This window comes from Cibotium barometz, chromosome 9 (genome assembly GCF_041138505.1).
Source record: "Cibotium barometz isolate CiBa-2024 chromosome 9, ASM4113850v1, whole genome shotgun sequence".
In the NCBI taxonomy this organism is placed as follows: Eukaryota; Viridiplantae; Streptophyta; class Polypodiopsida; order Cyatheales; family Cibotiaceae; genus Cibotium; species Cibotium barometz.
Genome location: NC_141054.1, coordinates 32,004,227 through 32,027,408, shown reverse-complemented (window position 1 = coordinate 32,027,408; position 23,182 = coordinate 32,004,227). Strand labels below are relative to the sequence as shown.

At 47.3% G+C, this 23,182-nt stretch overlaps 1 protein-coding gene across 3 annotated transcripts in view; it reads left to right on the top strand.

Moving 5' to 3' along the window:
- LOC147635470 (carbon-nitrogen hydrolase family protein) overlaps positions 1-23,182 on the top strand; it is a 62,195-nt gene that overhangs the window by 8,321 nt on the left and 30,692 nt on the right. For 2 of the 3 annotated variants that reach the window (XM_086802754.1, XM_086802753.1), the window contains exons 3-11: positions 1,591-1,896; positions 2,100-2,323; positions 2,622-2,725; positions 2,922-3,059; positions 19,864-20,032; positions 20,134-20,269; positions 20,404-20,542; positions 20,681-20,857; positions 21,021-21,188. In XM_086802754.1, coding sequence (XP_086658880.1) covers positions 1,591-1,896; positions 2,100-2,323; positions 2,622-2,725; positions 2,922-3,059; positions 19,864-20,032; positions 20,134-20,269; positions 20,404-20,542; positions 20,681-20,857; positions 21,021-21,188 — 1,561 coding nt within the window. The remainder of the gene's footprint in view (positions 1-1,590; positions 1,897-2,099; positions 2,324-2,621; positions 2,726-2,921; positions 3,060-19,863; positions 20,033-20,133; positions 20,270-20,403; positions 20,543-20,680; positions 20,858-21,020; positions 21,189-23,182) is intronic. The other variant, XM_086802755.1, reaches the window with a different exon arrangement.

The following is a 23,182-nucleotide window of genomic DNA, read 5'->3' as shown; positions in this document are numbered from 1 at the left end:
ATAGAGAGACATCATATGCATCGTGTTTCGCATCTGGGCCAAAGAAACGGGTGCCATTTGGGCTTGCCCACGGCTGTCAAGGTTGGGAGGTGAGTCAGGCATGCACCCCCTTCTTGTTTGTTTGTTTTGTTTGCAGGTTTCGAGTCTTGTACCAGGAGCGTTCCACAAGGAGATCCGATGGGGTTTTGACAGGCATTGTCTCTGTAAATGAGGATGGGTCCTTGGGTGTCTCGTGCTCTCTAATCTCTTGCAAACTCACAATGGGAGGTTGGACGGTCTTTCCGGAGTGCAAGTAAACCATCCACTAGAAAACTGTTAGTCGGCGGCTCTTGACTTTTGCATTGAACTCCAATAAACCATCCACTATGAAAAAATTTCAGGCTCTTCTTTGCACAGCTTCACAAGCAAAGCTCTGATACCAATGTTACATGCGGAATCTTGGAGGATCTTCTTGGTAACTATGCAGATTAGAACAACTTAACTTTACTTAACTTGAATGCAAAGAGCAGTGACCGATAGAGAGAGAGACTTGCACTGTACACAGGATTGGGTCCCAAACAACCCTCTGAAGGGGTCCCACCTGAAGGTGTATTTTCTTTACTGTTGTTGACGAATGGACTGGGGGCTGAATTGGGCCCTTGGACTGGACTGAATTGATTTTGCATTTTCTCCTTGGGTATCCCGCTTATGGACCTGTCTTGGCTGCTTCAGGAACTGTTGTAGCGTGCTGCTTCCTCAGGAAGCCGGCTTGGACTGAATAGATGCTTGCATTAGCCTTCAAAGAGGGGCTGATCCGTGTGTCTATTTCTCTGAAGTAGATCACCTTCTTCTGGACCTCAGACTGCCTTGTGTTTGCCCTTGCATTGTTGCCCTCTTGCTCATTAGGGCCTGGTGCTGCTCTTACCACATGAGATGGATGCTAAATACCCCAACAGCCCTTTATATAGGGATTGTAAGCTGGTTGACTGGGCCTACTCCTTGGGCCGACCTGCTTTATAGCTGGTTGTGGGCCAAAAAGGTGCCCTAAGGGGCAACACCTCGGTGCTGTGGCCCTAAGGCCCTTGGCCCCTTTTTGTTCTGCTTATGGGCTGTCCACAGCCCTAGGCAAGGTTTACAAGCATGCTCTATATTCCTGGATATTGCTAATATCATTGGATTTGCACATACCCCGGCTCACTAGGCATGGACACTGATACAAATTCAATCAACAAGAAGTCTGTAGCAGTGGCTAACTAGTATGTGTGCTGCTAATGAATTTCTATTGTTGATATCTATAGTGAATGCTTTGAGAGTATTGTATCTGCTGTCGCTTTAAAGGTCACTTTTAATCTTTAAGGCTTTTGATCCTCCTGGATAGGATAGCAAAATGAAAAAACTTGAAAGGATTTGGCACATGCTATGCCTGCACGTATGTATGTTCATAGGTGTATGGCTGCTTGAATTGCTTAACTTTTATGTTCATAGGTGTATGGCTGCTTGAATTGCTTAACTTTTTACTGAAACAAAAAGAAGGTTGTGTGTTTAGAGTAACCTCATAAAGTTTAAACAAAGGTCCACGCTCATGGTCCAATTTCTCTATGACTGTTTCAGGTGGGAGTGCCTTAAAGATATTTTGCTGTCAGATCTTACTTATGGCATTCTGTGCACTATTGGAATGCCTGTGGTGTATGGCGGAGTTCGCTATAATTGCAGCTTGTTCTGCCATAATGGCCGCATCCTCCTCATACGGCCCAAGCTGTACCTGGCAAATGATGGTAATTACAGGGAATTGCGATGGTTTTCTGCATGGAAAAACCCTCAACAAATGGAAGAACTTCAGCTTCCTTGTATGATTGCAAAGGCCATATCACAATCAAGGGTACCCTTTGGGGATGGATGTCTCTCCGTTGCGGACACGTACAGCTCTGACCCATTTTTGTACTGATATTCTTTTACATGTGAAAAAAACTTTCATACTAGCTCATGAGGGTTAGATATGTTTTACATGTGAAAAAGAACTTTTATACTAGCTCATGAGGTGAAAAAAAACTTTCATACTAGCTCATGAGGGTTAGATATATTCTCATTTTTCTTTTTGTTTATCCCCCAACCCCTCAAAGGACCATTGGAATTGAAACCTGTGAAGAGCTCTTCACACCATTATCCCCTCACATCGCCCTTGCATTACGTGGTGTTGAAATAATTGTGAATGGGAGCGGGAGCCACCATCAACTTAGAAAGCTGGATAAACGCCTTGAACTGATCCGAGGGGCCACAGGCAAAGCGGGTGGTGTGTATGTATATGCCAATCAGCAAGGTTGTGATGGTGGCCGTCTTTACTATGGTAAACCTTTGTATGCTTGTAGGGTGTTTTTCATTCTTTTTGTTATAGCGTGTCCAGCTGGTGTACGCTGGTGGGTATTGAACCCAGGTTCTTGCCTTGGGAGGCAAAAGCCTTCACCACCAGGCTACATGCCAGTGGACAAGGGGCAGAGTTTGAAAGTTATCTCTTTATGCTACAAGAGAGATCTTGTCAGAAGCTGATAGGCGTTTCTTAGTTGCATCAATTGCTCAGTTTAAAGATTAAAATGGCTCCATTTTGGCTGTGGTGTGATTTTGGATTCTTTCTGCAAAGTTGACAGATGGCTGCTCATGTATTGCGGTCAATGGAGACATTGTTGCGCAGGGCTCCCAATTCTCTTTGCGGGATGTTGAGGTCTTAACCGCATCTGTGGATCTGGATGCTGTAAGTAGTGCTGACTTGATTGTTTATTGTGGGGGTTGCATCTTCATAGGCTGTAGTGACTTTTACCATTTGAAACGAACACCTTGGTTGAGTTCACTTTTTGGAGATGGTTGTTGCACTGGATCAAAAGTTTGCATGTCCCTTTGGTTGTTTCAAGTAGGTTTTATTGTCTCTCAGTGGTAGTTTGTGCATGCAGGTGACAAGCTATAGAGGTGCAATTAGCAGCCTAAGAGAGCAAGCCAGCCAGCAATGCCCTCTCCCTTGCATCAAAGTGGACACACAGTTATGCGAAGACAATGATTCTTTTGGTAGTTTTCCGTCATTACCCATTGAGGTGAGTCTCATGAAACATCTGGTGATACTGATCTCAACTGCTTGTTTTTCTCTCACCAAGGTCCACGTAAGCTGATTGTAAACTTATCATGTGACCAAAGAGAACATGCATCTCTTTCTATACTCATTAGTTTTCTGCATGTCTTGTCCAATCTTTTTCCCCCTCAAGTCTCTGCTGGTTCCTCCTTGATCATATCCAGATCCTTTCTCCTCTTTATTCCAGCCACCTTTGCCACTTTGGCCTACTACCTCTCCTGTTGGTCTTCTTTTTGAGACAGCCCATTTTTTGTTTCCCCCCATAATCCTTCTGCTTGGAGCTTGGCATCAGCTTTGGTAGTTCATTTTGCAAACCTGTTTTCTCCTGTATGAGCTTTCACCAAACTCTTCTGGAAAGATGTAACATGATTGCAAAAGCGTGCTTAATTAATGCTAATCAATGCTGATTAATATGCTAATTAATACTAAACACATGATCTAATCTTTTAACTGCAAATACACACAGAAGATATCAGATAGACATGATCTACTCTGTATATTGCAAAAGATGGATATATACAATGCTTGTCTGAATATAAACTCAGATCTGACACCTTCCTATTGTGCGTTAATGCAACAACTTGAAAAGGTTACTCTTTGGCTTGTGCTCTCAATCTTCTACAGTCTGATCCAATCCTACCCCTAAATCTGCCCTTGAGTCTGCATGTGTTGCATCCCTCTATGTGATGCATATGACATCTCCTCGCGTTAAACTTGGAACATAGGGGGAACATGATTTGTCTTTGCTCCACTTCCACTCCTAACAAATATCCTCTCACCCATGTTCCAAACCCCAATTTGGATTTGTTATTTCCAATACTCTCTCTGGGCTCCGGTGAGTCTCGGTGTAGAATATGACATCTCTACCTATGAAGGTCTCAGCAAAGCCTCATGCATCTAACCACATTGTAATGTTGCGATTCCATAGGGCCATTTTCAGCTTGCATGTGGCTTCATAGACCCCGTGCCCCTATTTAGGATGCTGATCTAGGATAATAACTCTACCTTCTCTGTACACAGCTCATTTACCTGCATTGTGTGCTTCCATGACTTCTACCATGCCAATTTTCATTTGTTCAAGCTGTAATGGTGTGAGTTCTTGCTCAAGGTAGATCTTGGGGGTGAGCCCTTTGTGTTTCCCTCACTGTTGGCCTTCCGTGTTTGTGCATCTTTGAACTTTAAAAGGAGTGGTCTCTCCCTAGTCCAATCTTTGCCCACTCTCCAAACATCTGTGAATGGTGTCCCCTCTATCCCCATCATGCCACAAAGTTTTAGTCCATCCTATTTGGGAGGGGCCCCCATTGGAAGTCCTGTGATGCTTCCATTTAATTGCTTGTGCTGCCTTCTTTTCTCTTCCTCAAATGTTGCCATCATAATCTTGTTTGTCTCAGCGGGTTGATGCTTCTTTGTGACCTCTACCCAACTGGATTCCTATTGTCATTGCTTTCTTGGCATCCTCTAGCTCCCTTTGTAACTTCTTTTTGGCTTCTCTTAGCGGAGCAATCTCCATTGCTAGGGCTTCTTGTGCTGGTATTTCCTCTTCCTTCGTAAGCAGCTGTATGTCTTCTTTGCATTTAGCCATGCATTCCTCTTTGAAGCGTTCTATTTCTTGGCACATTTGGGCACGTAATTCTGCCTTGAATGCCCCTAGGTCCTTGTGCATTTCCTCCTCCAATAAGGCACCTTGATTCTTGAGGTCTGCTAGTTGTTTCTCATGCTGGTTTAGGATTCTGTCCATGTTCTTTTTCTGGTCAGCTAGGAAGCTCTTCAAGCTCGTGTGCACCTTGTTTATCTCGTTCGACATCTGTTCCTTCAGGCCCATTTGACAAAGAGGGGAGAAGGGTAGAGGAGAGGAAATGGAAACAATCCAAGAACCAAGATCAAGAATATCAAGAAAACCAAGAACCTTGATCAAGAAAATCAAGAAGATAAAGGGGAGAGAGAGAGAGAGAGAGAGAGAGGAGCTGAACCCTAAAAAGCAGAAAAAGAAACCTTAAACTATAGCAAAACCCTAAAATACGGGTAGAAACCGTAAAACACATCTACGGTAACCCCGGGGAAACGGAGAGGCACTTGTGTGCACTGTCTGACTCGTCTGAGAGGTTGGGGGACGTGGGTGGGTTCCTCTCTCAGGCGGTGGCGAGAGGCTTCCCGGATGTGGAAGAAAAAGGTCGTGATCCGAGGCTGCGAGGTATCTGTGCCTGGACACTGTTGATGTGATCCAAGTAGCTCGTCCTTGTGTCTACGCAACTCTAGAAGGTATATTAAACGTCTTCAAAAGAAAGAGAGAGAAATAAAGAAAGTTATATTAAAGTCCTCAAATGACCCTGTGGGTCTATGAGACCAAAAGTGATCCAATAGTGTCCATGTAATCTCATCATGGTACAAAAGAAAACAAAGACGAGAGCTATGAGGTGGGAATGTCAAATCCGAGCCATATGATACAAAGTGGGACCATCATCATCATACAACCTATGGAGCTAACTCCCCGGTAGGAGGGGGCCATCAATGATATCAAGCATGGGGTTGACCTATAGAAGGCTGTGCAGATTTTCCGGTAGGAGGGGGCCATCAATGATATCAAGCATGGGGTTGACCTATAGAAGGCTGTGCTCTGTGCCTTTCCAAGATCTCCTCAAGTTGGGGCTGATGTTTGTGTTGTTGGTGAGGTCCAGGGAGTCTGGGACGTCGGGTTCGTTGCAGTGCTATGGCCTGGTCTAGAGTCACACCACAGCGGGGTCGGGCGGGGTCGGGCACTCGAGAATGTGTGGCTCGATGAGGCTGTGGGTATGTCATCCATGGCTGGTGTGGCGTCCTCTCGTGGTCAGAAGAACTAAGTGATGGTCGCCTGGAGCCGGGGTGGATGTCTCCTATGGGGTCTCGACTCCCTAATCAGTGAGTCTCTGTGGTGATGAAGCTCTAGTAGGAAGTGGCCTAGGAACCATTGATCTGGTTAATCCATGATCGTGGATATCCGATAAGGGCCCAAACCCCTCTTTGAAGAGACAGTGGAACCTCCCTCGAATCTCATAATATACGATGTACCTGCATATGAAGTGCTCCTCTGACTCGACCTCCCATTTGCACATAGTGCATATCCTCTCCTCACGAGGTATCTGCATGGCTCTCCCTGTCTCTATCCTTAGGTGGTGCAATGACACCCGCAACTGGTCCACTGCAATCCGCGTGGCATGTGACATGTATATGTTAAGATGTATGAAACCATCCTCTGTAAGCCTCATGAAAGTATCCATGTAGTATTGCCGTTTGTGTGAGAGTGGCTCATGTGTTGTGATATAGGTATCCTGTATGTATAGTCCCAATAAAATCCTGAGAAAGCCTAATGAATGGGGAGTCCGAGTCATATTGGAGTGGGGGAGGCGATCCATCGTGAGTCCTTGCCTCATGAACCAGGTGCATACTCGGCTATACCATGACTATGCCCATCTGCTGCTAGCTGCTAGGAGGACTATAGGGTGAGCCTCGGGAGTCTCCAGGGGGCCATGGCATTGAACTTGTGAATGATGAGAGAGAGAGAGAGAGAAAGAGAGAGAGAGAGAGAGAGAGAGAGAGAGAGAGAGAGAGAAGAAAAGATAGATTAACATCTACGGAAGGCCAGATTGGCCTATGAGACAAATCTGTATACAAGAAGTCCATGTCCTAAGTATCATGGAAAGAAAAACTGAAATGAAAAGCTAATCCTAGTCATATGCAGCTCACTATGCAGTCACTGTCTAGCATGATATATATGTACAATCATGGTAAGTGGTATACTACTAATGGAGATGGTGGGGTGTAGTACATCATACATGGGGCATGGGGCGAGGAGGACTCTCACATCTGTTGTGCCCTGGTGTAGCCTCTGGACTCTCTCCTCCATAGCTCTGCGGTATCGTGCCTGGATCTGGGTAGATAGGGCCTAATGGAGTAGTAGTGGTTTATGTCCAGGTAGTCGCGGTCTCGTGGCAGCTCTGATCTCTGAGGCTCTTTGTAGTGTGAGCCCTCGTCTTGGGAGGTAGATGATACAGGGGGAGGGGGATGTGGCTCGCTGATAGGCTTGAAGAAGCTGGTGATCTACGGCTGGGATCTCTGGCTCTGCACCTGTAGAAGCCTCTCTCGATGTCGGTATAGCTCAAGGAGGAAAAGTCCTAGGTATATCTGATCAAGATACTCCATCACTCGGCTAAGTGGGCCAAAACCCTCTCTGAACAAGCATGGTATCTCCCTTTGATCTCATAATATATAGGGCATTTGCATATGTAATGCTCCTCTGACTCTACCTCTCTGTGGCATAATCTGCATACTCTGTCCTTTGTAGGTGCTGCAGGAAGCATGGTAAAGCGTGGGCCACTCAAAGTGACACCAAGGTAGACATAGGATGAGACAATCTCCACAGGATCCCCTCTATATGTGAAGCTCAATCTGGATGTGAAGGGGCGAGAGGTATTGAAGACCATTACCTTGGTTTTACCAAGGTTAATAGAGAGGTCCCGCTGAGTGCAAAAGTCATGTAAGGCATCCAATTGTCTTTGAAGCCCTTCGGCTGAGTCTGAGAGGAGGACGATGTCATATGCATAAAGTAGTATGGGGATCAATATGACTGCCAGTGTGGGACCAGCCCCGCCTAATCCATCAACGAAGCTCGAGATCTCATCAATGTAGAGGCCAAAAAGAGTGGGTGATAGAGGGCAGCCCTGTTTCACCCCAATAGTGCTGGAAATCTCCTGTGATGTACCTCTTGGGGCTGTCACTCGTCCGGTGACGGACTCATAGAGGGCGATGATGGTCCAAACCATGTTAGATGGGACTCCGATCTCCTGTAGACGGTGTAAGAGGCGGGCTCGGGGCACATCATCAAAAGCTTTGTGGAAATCCACAAAGCAGCAGTAAATCCTCTGGTGCCGTGCTCTACCCCCCTCGATGATGGCACGGAGGGTGAAGATGTGGTCAAGGGTAGAGTAGCTCCTCCGAAAGCCAGCCGTCTTGAGGCTCTGCATCCCTGGCTCTCTGCAAATGAACTGAGTTCTGCCTCTAGCACTGATCCATAGAGTTTGGCCAATGTGTGGCCAATCATGATCGTCCTGTAGTTATTAGGATCAAGTGGATCTCTGGCTTTGAGGATGGGGGTGGTGGTGTTGGTGGATCAAGAGGGTGGAAATCCTTCACAAAGGGCTCTATTGAACATGTAGGCTAGTAGGGGCGCTAGGGTATCATGGTTATGTGAGATGTACTCGGCAGTGAGTCCCTCGTGATCTTGGGCTCGCCCATTGCGTAGTCTACGAATGACCTTGAGGACCATACCCTTTGTGAAGAAGGTGGAGGTGGTGGGGTGGGGATCTGGTGGTGGGGGTAGGGGTGGTTGATGGGGGATATGATAAGAGGGAGCGTGCATAGGAGTGCCATGTGTCCGGGTAGGTGATAGGTGTGGGAGGGCGATGTTCTTGGAGTTTCCTCCATGCCTCTTTTTAGTTCGGCCCTAAAGAAAGTCGGTATAACTCATCCTCTTTCCAAGCATAGAACTCCCGTTTCTTGCGTTGGGTGAGCCGTTGAGAAATCCGTTGTGCTTGGCGCTTTCGTGATTTGCCCAATCCGTACCTCATGCTTAAGACGGGAGCATGTGGCCCGACATTCGTCATCATACCAATAGTTCTGGGGCATGGAACCGCAAGGTGGCTTGGCGGTAGACCACCGCGTGCAGATGAAAGAAGCAGTGGCGGATGTGTGGAGTAGGGTGGTGAGTTGTGTTGTGAGGGTGGATAGGGGGACAGTAGGTTCCACATCCTGGAGTTGGCGGTAGATGTGGTTGGAGTAAACAAGGTCAAGCTCGTGATCAAAGAGGACCTGAGTGTAATGTGAGATGGGGGGAGTGGTGGAGGGAAGGGTGGTGTGCAAGTAAGAGTGAAATAGAGGTAGGCATGGTCAGCTTCAAAAGGGGGTGGCGGAATGGAGAAGTCGGGGATAAGGTGTGCCAAAGCCGGAGATCCCATAAGGTAGTCCACTGTGCTAGTACCTCTTGAGTGAGGGAAGGAGGTGAGGGTGCTGGAGGAGGGCCATCGCGACATCCCGTTATAGATAACGAGACCATGTGCAGCTCCCAGCTCTAAGAAATATCACCCATACACTGTGACCTCCTCACGTTCCTGTGATGATCGTTGCAGCCCTGTGTCAGTGATGTCCAGCTCTTGTAGTTTGATAGGGTCGTCTAGATTGAGTAGTGGGACCTGCTGACTTCCCATCTTGGCGTTGAAATCCCCGAGCAGGAGGACTTCCCCCAACTGTGAGAACTCCATGATATCCTCATATAATGGTAAGTACGGTGACTGGCCAGGTTGTGCGGCGTAAGGGGAGTGGCCTGGTGCAAAATAACACACAGCAATGTGGATGACTCTCTGTCACTGCTAAGCTGTAGCCGCACCCAAAGATATCGTGCATCCTCGTCCTTCCTGACGATGCTGAGAATCTGTCGGAGATGGGATCTAAAAAGGACAGCAACCCCCCCCCCCCCCCCCCAGAGCCACGTACTCCTGATGTGTGGGTCTCGCCTCGAAAAGCTGACTCCCACTCATACCCGGCTATGTATGGTAAGCCCCTCTCAGGGCTCTGATGAGTCTCTGTATAAAAAATGACATCCTTGCCTGTGAGAATCTCGCTCAAGCCTCCTAGCTTCGACCACAGCATGCCATTGCAGTTCCATACTGCCAACCCCAGGTGTTTGGTCTCATAGACCCCGCGTCCCTATTTGGGACGGCGCTCAGTGATAATGACTCTACCATCTCTGTAGATAGCCCACTTGCCTGCTCTGCGGGCCTCATGAACAGTCACCATCGCCTCACGCTGGTGTGCCACATGTGCTGGAGTGAGATCATATCCCATGTACACCTGTGTGCCCTTGAGGGCAGCCCGCCTGTCTAAGAAGGCCTGTTTGCTGGTGGCATCAGGGAATCTAATGATGAGGGGTTGCTCTCGTGTCATATCCTTTCCTGCCCTCCATGTATCTGCAAAAGGGGGGGGCGGGTGGGCGATCCCGTCCACTCCTAGCATCTGGCAAAGCGTCATGGCATCCTTTGGGGAAGCCCCCGCTTGTAGCCCCCATACTCGCACATGGAGGGCCCTATCCTTCCTGCGTTTCTCCTCCTTGAGAGTCTCATCTATGATGCTCTCTGCGGGGGTTTGTGCTTCTTCAGCACCTCCACCCAATCTTTCTTAGTGGTCTGCAGTTCTTCCCGCAGCTTATCACTCACAGCTTTCAACTGCTCCAAGTCATTCCTTAAACCCTCCTGAATATTCAGTTCCCCTTCCTCCACTGTATGGTCCTTGAACGTAGCCTTTAGGGCTTCCATTTCTGCCCGGAGTTCCCCTATCATTGGGGAAGTCTCTGGCATTCCTGTTTGTTGCAGCTGGGTCTCTTTCAACATCTGAATCACCTCTTCCTAGTGGTTTACTTGGGCTGTCAGTTCTTCAATCTTATTGTTCTTTCCCTGTATCTCCTTGCGGAGGCCTTCCAACTGTTTTTCATGTTGGTTCAGAACCCTGTCCAGAACCTTCTTTTGTTCGCCCAGTAATTTCTTGGTGTTGTCCTGCACTGTCTTGAGAGAGAGAGTTTTATTAACGTCTTCAAAAGGACAAAATGACCTATGAGACAAAAATGTTACATCATGTCCATGGAATACATCATCACGGTATTGAAAGTAAAACTAAAAGTTAAAAAAAAAAAAAAACAAAAACAAAGAGCCTCAAGCTTTTGCATCAGCCAAGAATATCTCGCATAGGGCACTGCGACATGGTACCCAATGTAGTGAGGCTAACAGGGCAGGAGAAAGTCCTGTGGTGGTGGGAAATGATGGCTTTGATTCTCTTGAGGTGATGTGAGCGTGGGTGATGGCCACTATGTTGGGGGCGTTGGGCTCTACATAGCTAGGTGGCTCTGTCTAATGTCACTCCTCTCGGCCGAGCTCCTGCATCAGCTTGGAGGTCGAGAGGAGTGGGTGGATCTGCTCTCGGAGCTCTAGTCTGGAAGAAGTTAGTGAGAGCTCTCTCTGCCGGTCCTCGGGCGGGTGCAGGTGATCTGGGCTGTAGTAGGGATTCCCTGTGTTTGCGAAGCTCCAGAAGAAAGAGCCCCAGGCATCTCTGGCCTGGAAAAACCATGATCCTAGTAAGTGGTCCAAATCCCTCTCGGAAGAGGCAGTGGAATCTCTCCCTGATCTCATAGTATATTGGGCATCTACATATATGATGAGCCTCTGTATGGCAAAGCTGGCATGTGTTGTCCTCTGGTGCAGCTACTCTCGGCCCATATCTAGCTGTCTCCACGCTCAAGTGGTGGGATGAGGTGCAAATCTGTCCAATCGCACACCGCACCCCGAATGAGAAATGTGTATCCATGTAGTGCGGGCGTATGATGAAGCTGTCCTCCGTCATGTGAAGAAGATGGTCTCTGTAGAAAGCCATCTTTGTCCCTAGGAGTTGGAGGGGTGGAAGCCAGGTCCTCCAAGTATCCAATCTCACAATGTCCTTCATGATCACCCTATTCAGTTCTGTGCGGCTGAGATCAAAGGAAGGGGCCTCTATGCTGTGGGAGTGCCCCCATGTGCATGCCATGCATACCAAACCAAGTGCTCACCTGTGCATACCAACACTGCGTGTCTCCATCAAGTGCCAACTGTCTCGAGGACTCTAGGGCAAGCCGGGGGTATCTATCTAGTGGGAGCTCCCATAATCTGTACCAGTATGTCACTGTTTGGAAAAGAGCCTCTGTCACGATAGGGGTAGCCCCCATCTCCGCTCACACAATCTCATGTGGCACTGAAGGCTTACTCCTGATCATGTGCGAGATCATCGTCACTAGTGGCCTCTCCATCGGCTTCCACCCATCATATACCTCTCTTGTATGTCACAGCTGACACTTGCCAACTGTGCTCCTAGTCCTCCCTGTCTATTGATGTAGTTAGATATCTCATCAATGTATAGCCCAAAGAGAGTAGGAGACAGGGGGCAGCCCTGTTTTGCTCCGATAGTGCTGTGTATGACATCTGAGTCACCCCTCTGGGGCCCGTACTCTGCCAGTGATAGACTCGTACAGTGTGAGGATCCCCCAAAGCATATCTGCTGGTTCTCCCATATCCTGCAGTCTCCTCATCAATCTGGCCCGTGGGATGGTGTCAAAAGCCTTGCGGAAATCCACAAAGCAACAATATATGTGATGCCCATGAGCTGTCCCCTCAATGAAGCCCCGTAATGTGAAAATGTGATCCAGTGTGGAGTGCCATATCCGAAAACCTATTTGCCCTGGTGCTCTGAGTCTCTGCTCCTTGGCCCATTTGCTGAGCTCATGCTCCAAGATCGATCCATAAATCTTGGCTAATGTGTGACCAATCATAATATTATTGTTGTTGCCGGGGTCCATGGGGTCACCTGCCTTAAGAATGGGCACAATGGTATTGGAGGACCAACTGTCGGGAAATACTGCCTTGTTAAACATATGAACCAAAAGTGGAACCAACACATCCCTGGCATGGGAGAAATGCTCGGCAAGCAGCCCATCATGATCCTGTGCTCTCCCATTCTGCATCTTGTCAATGGCATCTTTAACCATACTCAAGTGGAAGGAGGAGGAAGGGAGGGGGGGAGGCTCAGGTGGGTGAGGGAGAGGTGGCTGTCCGGGACGTGGTAAAGGGTGGCGGCATAGGTATGCCAAGCATTGGGCGAGGTAATCGGAGTCGGTGTGCGATGATCCTAGAAGAGCCTCCAGGCCTCCTTGCAGTCTTGTCCCAAAAACAACTGGTATAGCTCTTGCTCAAGTGTGGCTAGGTAGGCACGCTTCTTTCTGCGGAGGCGCCGGAAGGTCACTCGTGCATGCTGTTGAGTGGTGGAGCTTAGAGCAATCTCCTGCTGCAGGTGGGCACGGGTCTTTTGGCATTCCTCAGCACATCAACTATTCTGTGGAACAGTCCCATATGGCGGTCAGGGAGTGGCTCTGGTGTGTGGAAAGGCGGCTGCAGCGGATGTGTGAAGGGAGGCTGCAAGCTGTGTGGTAAGCTCATCAAGTGGGATGTGTGGGTCGAGGTCGGAGATGATGTAGAAGATGTGATCAGAGTAGACCGAGGAGGTCTCCCCGGTGAAGTGGTATCTCAGGTGGTGATGGCGTGGTAAGGTAGATGGATGAGTGGTGTACTGGCATAAAGGAGAAGGCTAGGTAGGCATGATCACCTGCCACACCAATGGGGCGGAGTAAGATGGTGAAGTTTGAAATGAGCGGTATCAAGGAGAGAGATCCCATCAAATAGTCCACTGTACTGGCTCCATGTCTAAAGGGGTAGTAGGTGAAGAAGCTGGAACCAGGCCACTGGGCTAGGCCATTGTAAATGACTAGTCCATGAGCCCCACCAAGGGCAATAAAGTACTCCCCCTACTCTGTGTAGGTCACCATGTCCTTTGATGTCCGCTCCAGCTACATGCCCACAATGTCTATCTCCTGATATATGGGATCATCTGGGTGCCTTGTGTAGTGGCAGTACTAGCATTGAAGTCTTGAGCAAGGAGGATATCCCCTAGTTTTGAGAATATCATAATATCATCATATAGTGGCAGGTATGGGGACTCCCCACTAGTGGCATATTTGGATGTAGATGGTTCAAAGTAGCACACCGCAAGGTAGATGTCATGGGCTCTGTGTGTACCGATCGTCATGCATATGAATTGTGGATCCTCATCCCGTCTGATCACCTATATCACATGCTGTAGCTTCTCCCTATAGAGTATGGCCACTCCTCCCGAGCCTCTAGTGCCTCCTACTATATGGGACTGTGGACAGTGGACGGACTCCCTTCTAGATCCCCTCACCTCAGGTAGCTGGCTCCTTTGGCACTGGTGTGTCTCTGTGTAAAGGATCATCTCATGCCCTCTAAATGTGTCCTTTGCATGTCTCCGAACTGCGCAGAGCTCCATTGTAGTTCCAGACTGCAATCTCTAGTGTGGTCCCATAGGTCACGCATCGTTGTGTAGAGCGCCGCTCCATGATAGTCACCCACCCCTCTCTGTATACAGCCCACTTTCCGGCTTTTCGGGCCTCCATCACTTGTACCATTCCCGCCCATCTTTGCTCCACCTGCATGGGTGTGAGGTCATCTCCTAGGTAGATCTTGGTTCTTTCAGTGTGGCCCTCTTTTGCAAGAAGGTTGTGCGTGTTTCTCCATCTTTAAATTTTAGGAAGACAGGCCTCTCCTTTCTAGGTTTCTTCCCCATGTGCCAGGCTTCCATGAAGGGGAGGGCGCCTAGTATTCCCATTTGTTTGCATAAGGCTTCACCATCCTCCAAGGCCATAATGGCCTATGAGACCAAAACTGAGAGTACATCTGAAGTTGGTGTCTCATCAAAGAGAACAACCAAATGAAACTGAAAAGTACAATAAATTGACTGTCTTACAGTTATAAGAACTGTAAGTAAGACTCCTAGATGATAGAAAATACAAGAAAATGTATATCAAGTAGATCCATGAATGCTGATCAGTTGAAGTGTTGCCCTCTCCTTAGATCAAATATCTCCGCCATGGGGCTATCTAGAATGGAGAGGTCGTAGAAGCGAGGTAGGCGCCTCCGATGCCAAGCAATAATGGCTCTGATCTGGCGATGGTGAGGATGCTGTGGTCGGGATCCTGGTGGACGTGGCTGACGGGCAGGACATAAGATGACTGCTCTATCAGTGGTGACTCCCTGAGAGCGTGGCTGGTGCCCTGATGGAGGAGGTATCAGGAGGTGTGTGGGCTAGGCCGCTGGTGCTGGTGCTGTTGCCGAAGAAATCTGTTAGGATCCTCTGTCTAGGTACATCATGGCTCGTAAGAAAGAAAGAAAGAAAGTTGTATTAACGTCTTCAAAAGGCCAAAATGACCTATGAGACCAAAAGGTTACATCATATCCATGAGATACATCATCTTGGGTACAAAATAGTAATAAAGAAAGATAACAAAAATCTAGAACTTCAAAATCTGATCTAGGTACATGAGCAGAGAGCTCTCATATCACCCTAATACATCCCTCATGGGCCGCTGTGACATGGTGCCCAAGGTGGTAAAACTAAGCTGGCGCGAGAAGGTCCTGCGATGATGGGATATGATGGCCCGGATCCTCCTGTGGTGGCGTGGCCATGGGCGAGGGCCATGGGGTCTGGGGCGTCGAGAGAGAAAGAAAGAAAGAAAGAAAGTTGTATTAACGTCTTCAAAAGGCCAAAATGACCTATGAGACCAAAAGGTTACATCATATCCATGAGGTACATCATCCATGAGAGAGAAAGAAAGAAAGAAAGAAAGCTGTATTAACGTCTACTCGAGGCCGAACTCGACCTATGAGACAAATCAATGTACAACTGTCAATGTCCTCTGGATGTCCAGAAAAAAAGGACAAAATGAACATGAAATAAACTATGAAAGTACTGAGCTAGTGGGGGGGTGTGATGGATGGAGCACTATTGCTAGAGGCTCAGTATGCAACCTATATGCGTAGGGTATACAAGAATGCAATGCAGATCTGTCTAGCTCCAACCAGTACCATAATGGGGGTGTAATATGTGATACATAGGCGATGGAGAGAGAGAGAGAGAGAGAGAGAGAGAGAGAGAGAGAGAGAGAAATGAAAATGAAATGAAATGATATATTAACGTCTTCAAAAGGCCAAAATGACCTATGAGACCAAAAAGGTTACAACAATTGGTGGATCTGAGACAATGTCTGTGTAAGAAAAGCTAAAACAACTAAACAACTAACTGAAATTGAAACAACAACTATGAGGAAAAGTAAGGTACTAGGAGCTCCTAATGGATAACATCTGGGAAGGAAAACTCTAGCAACAAAGGTAAGCACCATATACATCACTATCCAAAGTTGTCTCTCATCGGTTGATGGCGGATATCCTCAATGTCCTCCATGGTGAGTACTTTGACTGGACGTTTCCCATGCCGTGCTAGTATGGTCTTGATCTTCTGTTGTAGTCTCCGCTGGTGTCGAGATGGGCCTCTCATCTTGGGGCGCCTGGACCGCCCCAGCTCTATAGCTCGATCAATCAGTGTACCTCTGGTGCGGCTATACTCTGGGGCTAGCTGCAATGCCTGCTGGCCTGACTGCTCAATCTCTAGTCGAAAGAAGTCTGTAATCTGCCTCTGTAGGTGTCTCTCCCTCTCTGATCCCCTCCCTCTCAAGAGACCCTCTCTATGTCTACGCAGCTCCAGCAAGTATAATCCGAGGCATCTCTGATCCTGGTATCTCATGACTCTGGAAAGTGGTCCGAAACCCTCTCTGGAACAGGCAGTGAAAACGGCCTCGTATCTCATAATATACTGAACAGTGACATATGTAATGTAACTCTGTCTCTGGCTCCATCTGGCACAACTGACAAATCCTGGCCTCAGCTGGTACTCCTCTGAATCTGCCAGTCTCAATCTCTAGCTGGTGTGAGGATGCGCATCTGACCAATAGCACACCGTACCCCATGAGAAAGATGAGTATCCATGTAGCTGGGTCTAATCACAAACCCATCCTTCGTGAGCTGGAGAAGATGATCTCTATAGAAAGCCATCTTCGTATACCAAGCTCGTGTGTCGGCTGTATCCATGTCCTCCTAGTGTCCAGCTGAGTCAAGTCCTACTTGATAAGTCTGGTAATCTCTGCCCGTGTGAGAGAGAGGGAGGGTGCATCCAGGGAGTATTGAAATGGAGGTAGCCTGTCCATACTAAAGCCATGCAGTTGGAACCAAGCTGTCATCTGTGCATACCAACATGATCCGTCTCCCTGTGATGCCAACTGTCGTGAAGACTCCAGGGCTAAGCGAGCATATCTGTCTCTAGGGAGAGCCCAAGTGCTATGTATAAAGGAGACTGATTGAGTGAGTGCCTCTACTACCAATGGGGGGGCAGCCATCTCTGCACGGATAATATCATGTGGTACGGAGGCCTTGGCCCTAATTATGCGGGAAATCATAGAAACCAAGGGCCTCTCCATGCATCTCCATCCATCAGTGCTACCAGCTCGGCTGTGGTGATCCACTGAGGCTCCCCATATCTCCACTCCATACAGCATGGCTGAAGTGACCAAAGTGTCAAAGAGCCAGAGCTTTGTTCGAGGTTCTTGAAACTGAACCTGCGAACACATCCTCTCTAGTCTCCCCAATGCTGCATAAGCTCTAGTCAATCTGGTCTCTGCTGCTCTCCTCAAGGAAAATAGTGGGCCACTAAAAACCACACCAAGGTAAGTATATGCATCTGTATACTCCATTGTCTCCTGACCATATGTAAAGGTGGGTGCTGACCTCCTAACCCACTGTGCTGTGGTGTTAACACCATCACCTTGGTTTTACCAAGGTTAACAGACAATCCGCTGTCCTGTGCAAACGTGTGCAATGCATCCAAATGACGCTGCATCCCCTCTGGAGAATCTGAGATCAACACAATATCATCAGCATACAATAACAGCGGAATCCAGAGAGAGAGAGAGAGAGAGAGAGAGAGAGAGAGAGAGAGAGAGAGAGAGAGAAATGAAATGATATGATATATTAATGTCTCTAAGAGGCCATGATGGCCTATGAGACCAAAACTGAGAGTACATCTGAAGTTGGTGACTCATCAAAGAGAACAACCAAATGAAACTGAAAAGTACAATAAATTGACTATCTTACAGTTGGAAGAACTGTGAGTAAGACTCCTAGATGATAATGAGTAGAAAATACTGGAAAATGTATATCAAGTAGATCCATGTATGCTGATCAATTGAAGTGCTGCCCTCTCCTCAGATCAAATATCTCCGCTACGGGGCTGTCTAGAATGGAGAGGTCGTAGAAGCGAGGTAGGCGCCTCCGATGCTGAGCAATAATGGCTCTGATCTCGCGATGGTGAGGATGCCGTGGTCGGGATCTTGGTGGGCATGGCCGATGAGCACGACATAAGATGATTGCTCTATCAATGGTGACTCCCTAGGAGCGTGGCTGGTGTCGTGATGGCCCGATGGAGGAGGTATCAGGAGGTGTGTGGGCTGGGCTACTGGTGCTGGTGCTGGTGCTGAAGAAATTTGTTAGGATCCTCTGTCTAGGTACATCATGGCTCGATCTCCTGTCTGTTCTGTGGCGCAGTGCTAGGGGTGTGTGTGTGGAAGGGATCATAGTGCAGGGAAACACATATGAGGCGGATGCATGTAGTACACTTGCCAATCCTCTCGTAATCTCATCCAAAGAGCTATGTGGGTCTAAAGCAAACAAGCCATCAGGTACTGCATCTCGGTAAACCCCAGCTGTCTCACGTGTAAACTGATATCTTGGGTACCTAGGTAGATGAGTGGTTGGCCCATCTCTCGGGGATCTACCTACTAGTGTGAAACTCAGGTATGCATGGTCGGTTGCTATGCTAATGGGCCGACTAGAAATCGTGAAATCCCGCACATCAGGTATCAATGAAGGAGTTCCAATCAAGTAGTCCACTGTGCTCGCTCCCCCTTTACAGTTCCAGCATGTGAGAGCATCTGATCCCTGCCATCTTGATAGGCCATTGTATATGACCAACCCATGTGCACTCCCGAGTGTGAGAAAATGCCTGCCATAATCTGTAATCTCCCCCTCATCCTGTGCTGATCTCTGCAACCCTACATCCTCTGTCGTGATCTCTCGGTACATAGCCTCATGAGTATCATACAACTCTGTCTATTTTGTGCCTGCATGTGCATTAAAGTCTCCCAATAGTAATATATCTCCCATGCTGGCAAACCTCATGATATCATCATATAGTGGCGTATAGGGTGACTCTCCTGATGGTGCAAACCTGGACTTGGCTGGGGGAAAGTAGCATACGGCCACATATACCTCGCAGAGCCCCTCTCTGCATACTCGGACCCACATGTACCTCACATCTGCATCTCTATGTACCACATGTATTTTGTCACGAAGCTCCTCGTTGAAAAGTACTGCCACCCCTCCAGATCCTCCGGTACCTCCCATTGTGCGTGGCTGAGGGTGAAACAATTATTCCCATCTGTAACCCCGCACGTCAGGAAGCCTCTTGTTTGCGCACTGATGGGTCTCCATATACATAGCAATATCACTGTGTTTGAAAGTTGCGTACATGTAAGGGACGTGCCTGTCTCTTGGCTTCCTCTTCCAATGTAGCATTCATCATCTCTACTTTATTGATTGGTGTATCGTTCTGGTTCTTTACTACTTCAATCCATGGGCTTACTTCCTCAATTTGTTTCTTTGTGGCACTGGCAATTTCAGCCAATGAATGCATTTCCTTCTCACCCGCAGCCACTTTTTCCTTACATGATTCCGAAGTGTTTTGCATTTCTGTGATGTCTTTTTCACGGTCAGCCATACATGTCTTCAAGGTGCCTTTGTACGATGCAACCGTTGTGCCAATCTCCCGGAGCATGTCATCCTTCCATTTCTGCATCTCTTTTTTCATTTCCGTGTGCATCAAGGCTTAGGCTAATTCCATCTCAACCCGTACTTGGGCTTGCATTTCTCCCTTCAATCGGGCATATATCTCTTCCTTCAGCGTTGTGGGCGAGGGCCATGGGGTCTGGGGCGTCGAGCTCTGCATAACTTAGTGGCTTTGTCGAGTGTCACACCTCTTGGCCGAGCTTCTGCACTAGCCTGTGGTCTGGGTATGGTGGATCGGCCCTCGGAGTGCTGGTATGGAAGAAGTCGGTGAGAGCTCTCTGTACTGGCCCGAGAGAGAGAGAGAGAGAGAGAGAGAGAGAGAGAGACCTTTTGCGAGTCTTCTATTCATTTTCTTTTTCACAGGTCAAGTACCATTTTCCAGAAGAAGAGATAGCTTTAGGGCCTGCTTGTTGGCTGTGGGATTACTTGCGTCGCAGTGGAGCAACAGGTTTTTTGTTGCCACTTTCAGGTGGAGCAGACAGTTCCTCTGTTGCTGCAATTGTCGGGTGCATGTGCCAATTAGTTGCCAAGGGTAAGGAGCATTGCTATGCTAGTATGCTGATATGGATGCAACCAATTTGCTTGTTATTTATGCACTAATTTTATTTGACCTACACATTCATTTTCCTTCAGCTGTATCGGAAGGGGATGCACAGGTGCAGGCTGATGCAAAAAGGATCGGCCGTTATGATGAACAAGAACTCCCAAATGATCCAAGAGAGTTAGCAAGCAGAATACTTCAAACAGTTTACATGGGTTCAGAAAACAGGTGAGTATGCAGGCATACTTGTCTTAAGTGATTTGCAGCAAGCTCTATAATGAGCTGCTGCTTTTTGACAATGGGCAATGCATGAGCTTCGTATAATAACAAACCACCCCCCCTTCCATTTCTTTGTATGATAGCTCAGAAAATACTCGCAGTCGTGCAGAAGGCCTAGCAAGACAGATCGGGGCATCTCACATGAACTTGAAGATTGATGCTGTTGTCTCTGCACTGGTTTTCCTCTTCAAATCAATAACAGGGAAAACTCTACAGTATAAGGTGGGTACCAAAGCTAGGTACCTTTGTATGCGTTCATCTGGTTAAGTTAGTGAAATCATGTTTTGATCATAGCCACACAACTTATCCTCGATACTCACTTATTCTGCGAGGTTCTTCCTTCATTTGACTAATATGTAGGTGGATGGTGGAAGCACAGTTGAGAATCTTGCATTGCAGAACATCCAAGCCCGCATTCGTATGGTTATAGCCTTCATGCTGGCATCATTAATGCCATGGGTCCGGAGCAAACCTGGGTTTTTCCTTGTTCTTGGGAGTGCAAATGTTGACGAGGCTCTACGTGGTTACCTAACAAAGGTGGGAAACTCTAGTGTTTGAATTTCTTTTGGATGTGTATTGCAATGTGGAAGGAAGTGCAGATGAACAACTGGGCATCAGTTTCACAGCCTAAGAATTTGTGAAAATTGGAAATTTTAGCAATACTTGCATTGATCGAATTGTAACATTGAATGGTGTTCAGTATGACTGCAGCTCAGCAGATATTAATCCCATAGGAGGTGTAAGCAAAACAGACTTGCGTAAATTCCTTCGCTGGGGTGCACAAAACCTTGGATATACAGTCCTTGCCGAGATCGAAGCTGCTCCACCCACTGCAGAGCTAGAACCAATCAGGGCCGACTATGAACAGGTTTCATGGTTTCTACTACGCACATGCATGTGTGTATGCGCGCCCGTGTGTGTGTGTGTGTGTGTGTGGAGAGAGAGAGAGAGAAAGAGATACAGAAAGTAATATTAACATCTACAAAAGACACCAAGGGTCTATGAGACCAAAAGTGATACAATGGTACCATGGACATACCGAGCCATGGAAAACTGAAAGAAAAGGTAAAAAGAAAACATCTAGCACTAGTGTGTATGTACATGTAATGAGCAGATGATCCTATTTAGAGTGAGATATGCCGTGATCAGGTACATACTTTACATATCCTTTCCTCCCATGAGATATCCTCGGCGTGTCTACCCTAAGGCGGTGGGAGGATACCTTGATCTGGCCAATTGCGATACGCATAGCATGTGACATGTGCACATGTATGTATCTCGGTATCTCAAACTTACATTCCTTACCAATCTCTGATGGGGACACTCACGGCCGATGTATTTGTAGTCCGAGTAGAACTAACCGGATGATCCGGTTGAACTAGTACAGGGAATCCAGGCTGTACTGAAATGGGGGGAGATGGTGCATCTATATGCCAGGTGCATGAAACCATCCGAACCGCTCTGTCTCCCTCTTGTGATGTAACTGCATAGAGAACTCCAGTGCTAGGCGCGGAAGGTGGTCTCTGTCAAGAGTACATTCTGAATGTAAGTGACGGTCTGAAAGAGGGCATCTGTAACCACCACGGGGCTCATTGGTGATAGGTTCCATATGACTAGCTAGGGGGTCCTAACCTAGGTAGACAGTCAATCATGGCCACCACTCAAGGTGCACATGTCAACATAGCCCTTCTGATGTACCAAGGAAGGGCTTGGCCTTGGCAGACAGTCCCCATGAGGATGCACTCATGGGTGATAATTTCCAATTTCACCGCTGAGGGTGACAATTCCACTTCCATAAGGGGATCCACCTCTACTGCCACTTAGGGAAATCTGGCATCGTAACTCTCTTAAACAACAATATACTTGTATTGAGAAAAAATATTAAAAACAGCAACATACTTATATCGAGAAAAAAACATTCTTTATCAAAACAGAAAACTTCGTAAAGAAATTTCATCTTCTCCAACATCATAACTCTCTCTCAAGCATTTGATTTCCATACGATCTTTTTAGGGCCCCACAAGGTTTTTCAACACGTGACAGCCCAATATCTCTTTTTCCTTTTAAGGCTTCTCAAAACACTTTTCAAGTCCCTTTTGAGGAATTGAATTACTTTATCCAAAGTTATACTATTTATATGAACAACCATCAAACATCCAATTTTAAGCTTTTCTCTTTCCATGATTTCCTTGAAGGTTAATATAATTTGTTGCGGTCTAGCTTAATGTGCTAGTCACAATTTTAAGAGTGGGTTCAATCACTATTCATGGAATTGAATAATGAAAATTGATCTAGGAACCAACCTGGTCACCTAAAATCCAATTTGAGAAGTCAAAGCTATGAAGGAGTTCATGTTGCTTCATCCTATAAGATCTCCTCACAAGTCTAGTTTCCAACTTAGTTGCTTGGTAGAAGACAAGATCAAGGTTTAACAATTCAACCTAGCGTTGAGTCTTTACTTACACCTCTCATGACTTCACCAATTGCCTACACCTCTCATTACTTCACCTCCTACTCAACCCTCACCTCATCTCTCATCTCCCTCTTGTCATATCCCCCAACCCTTATTTCCCTCTTCTCATATACCTCTTTGCACATCCCTCCTTGGCAAAACCCCTAGCTCTCCCACAACCTCATCTCCCTCCTCTCATCAAAAGGTAATGATATTTCACTCTCTAATCTCTCCCACAAACATGCAACACATGAAGGTGAGCTATATGTGGATGACATTGTCTTGATCTCAGATTCAGCCGAGGGCTTGGAGAAACACTTGGATGCATTGGACAGATTTTGCAAGGAGAGACCTTACAGTTAATTTGGGCAAAACTAAGTGGTGAGCCTTCACCCCAAAAACTGTCCACC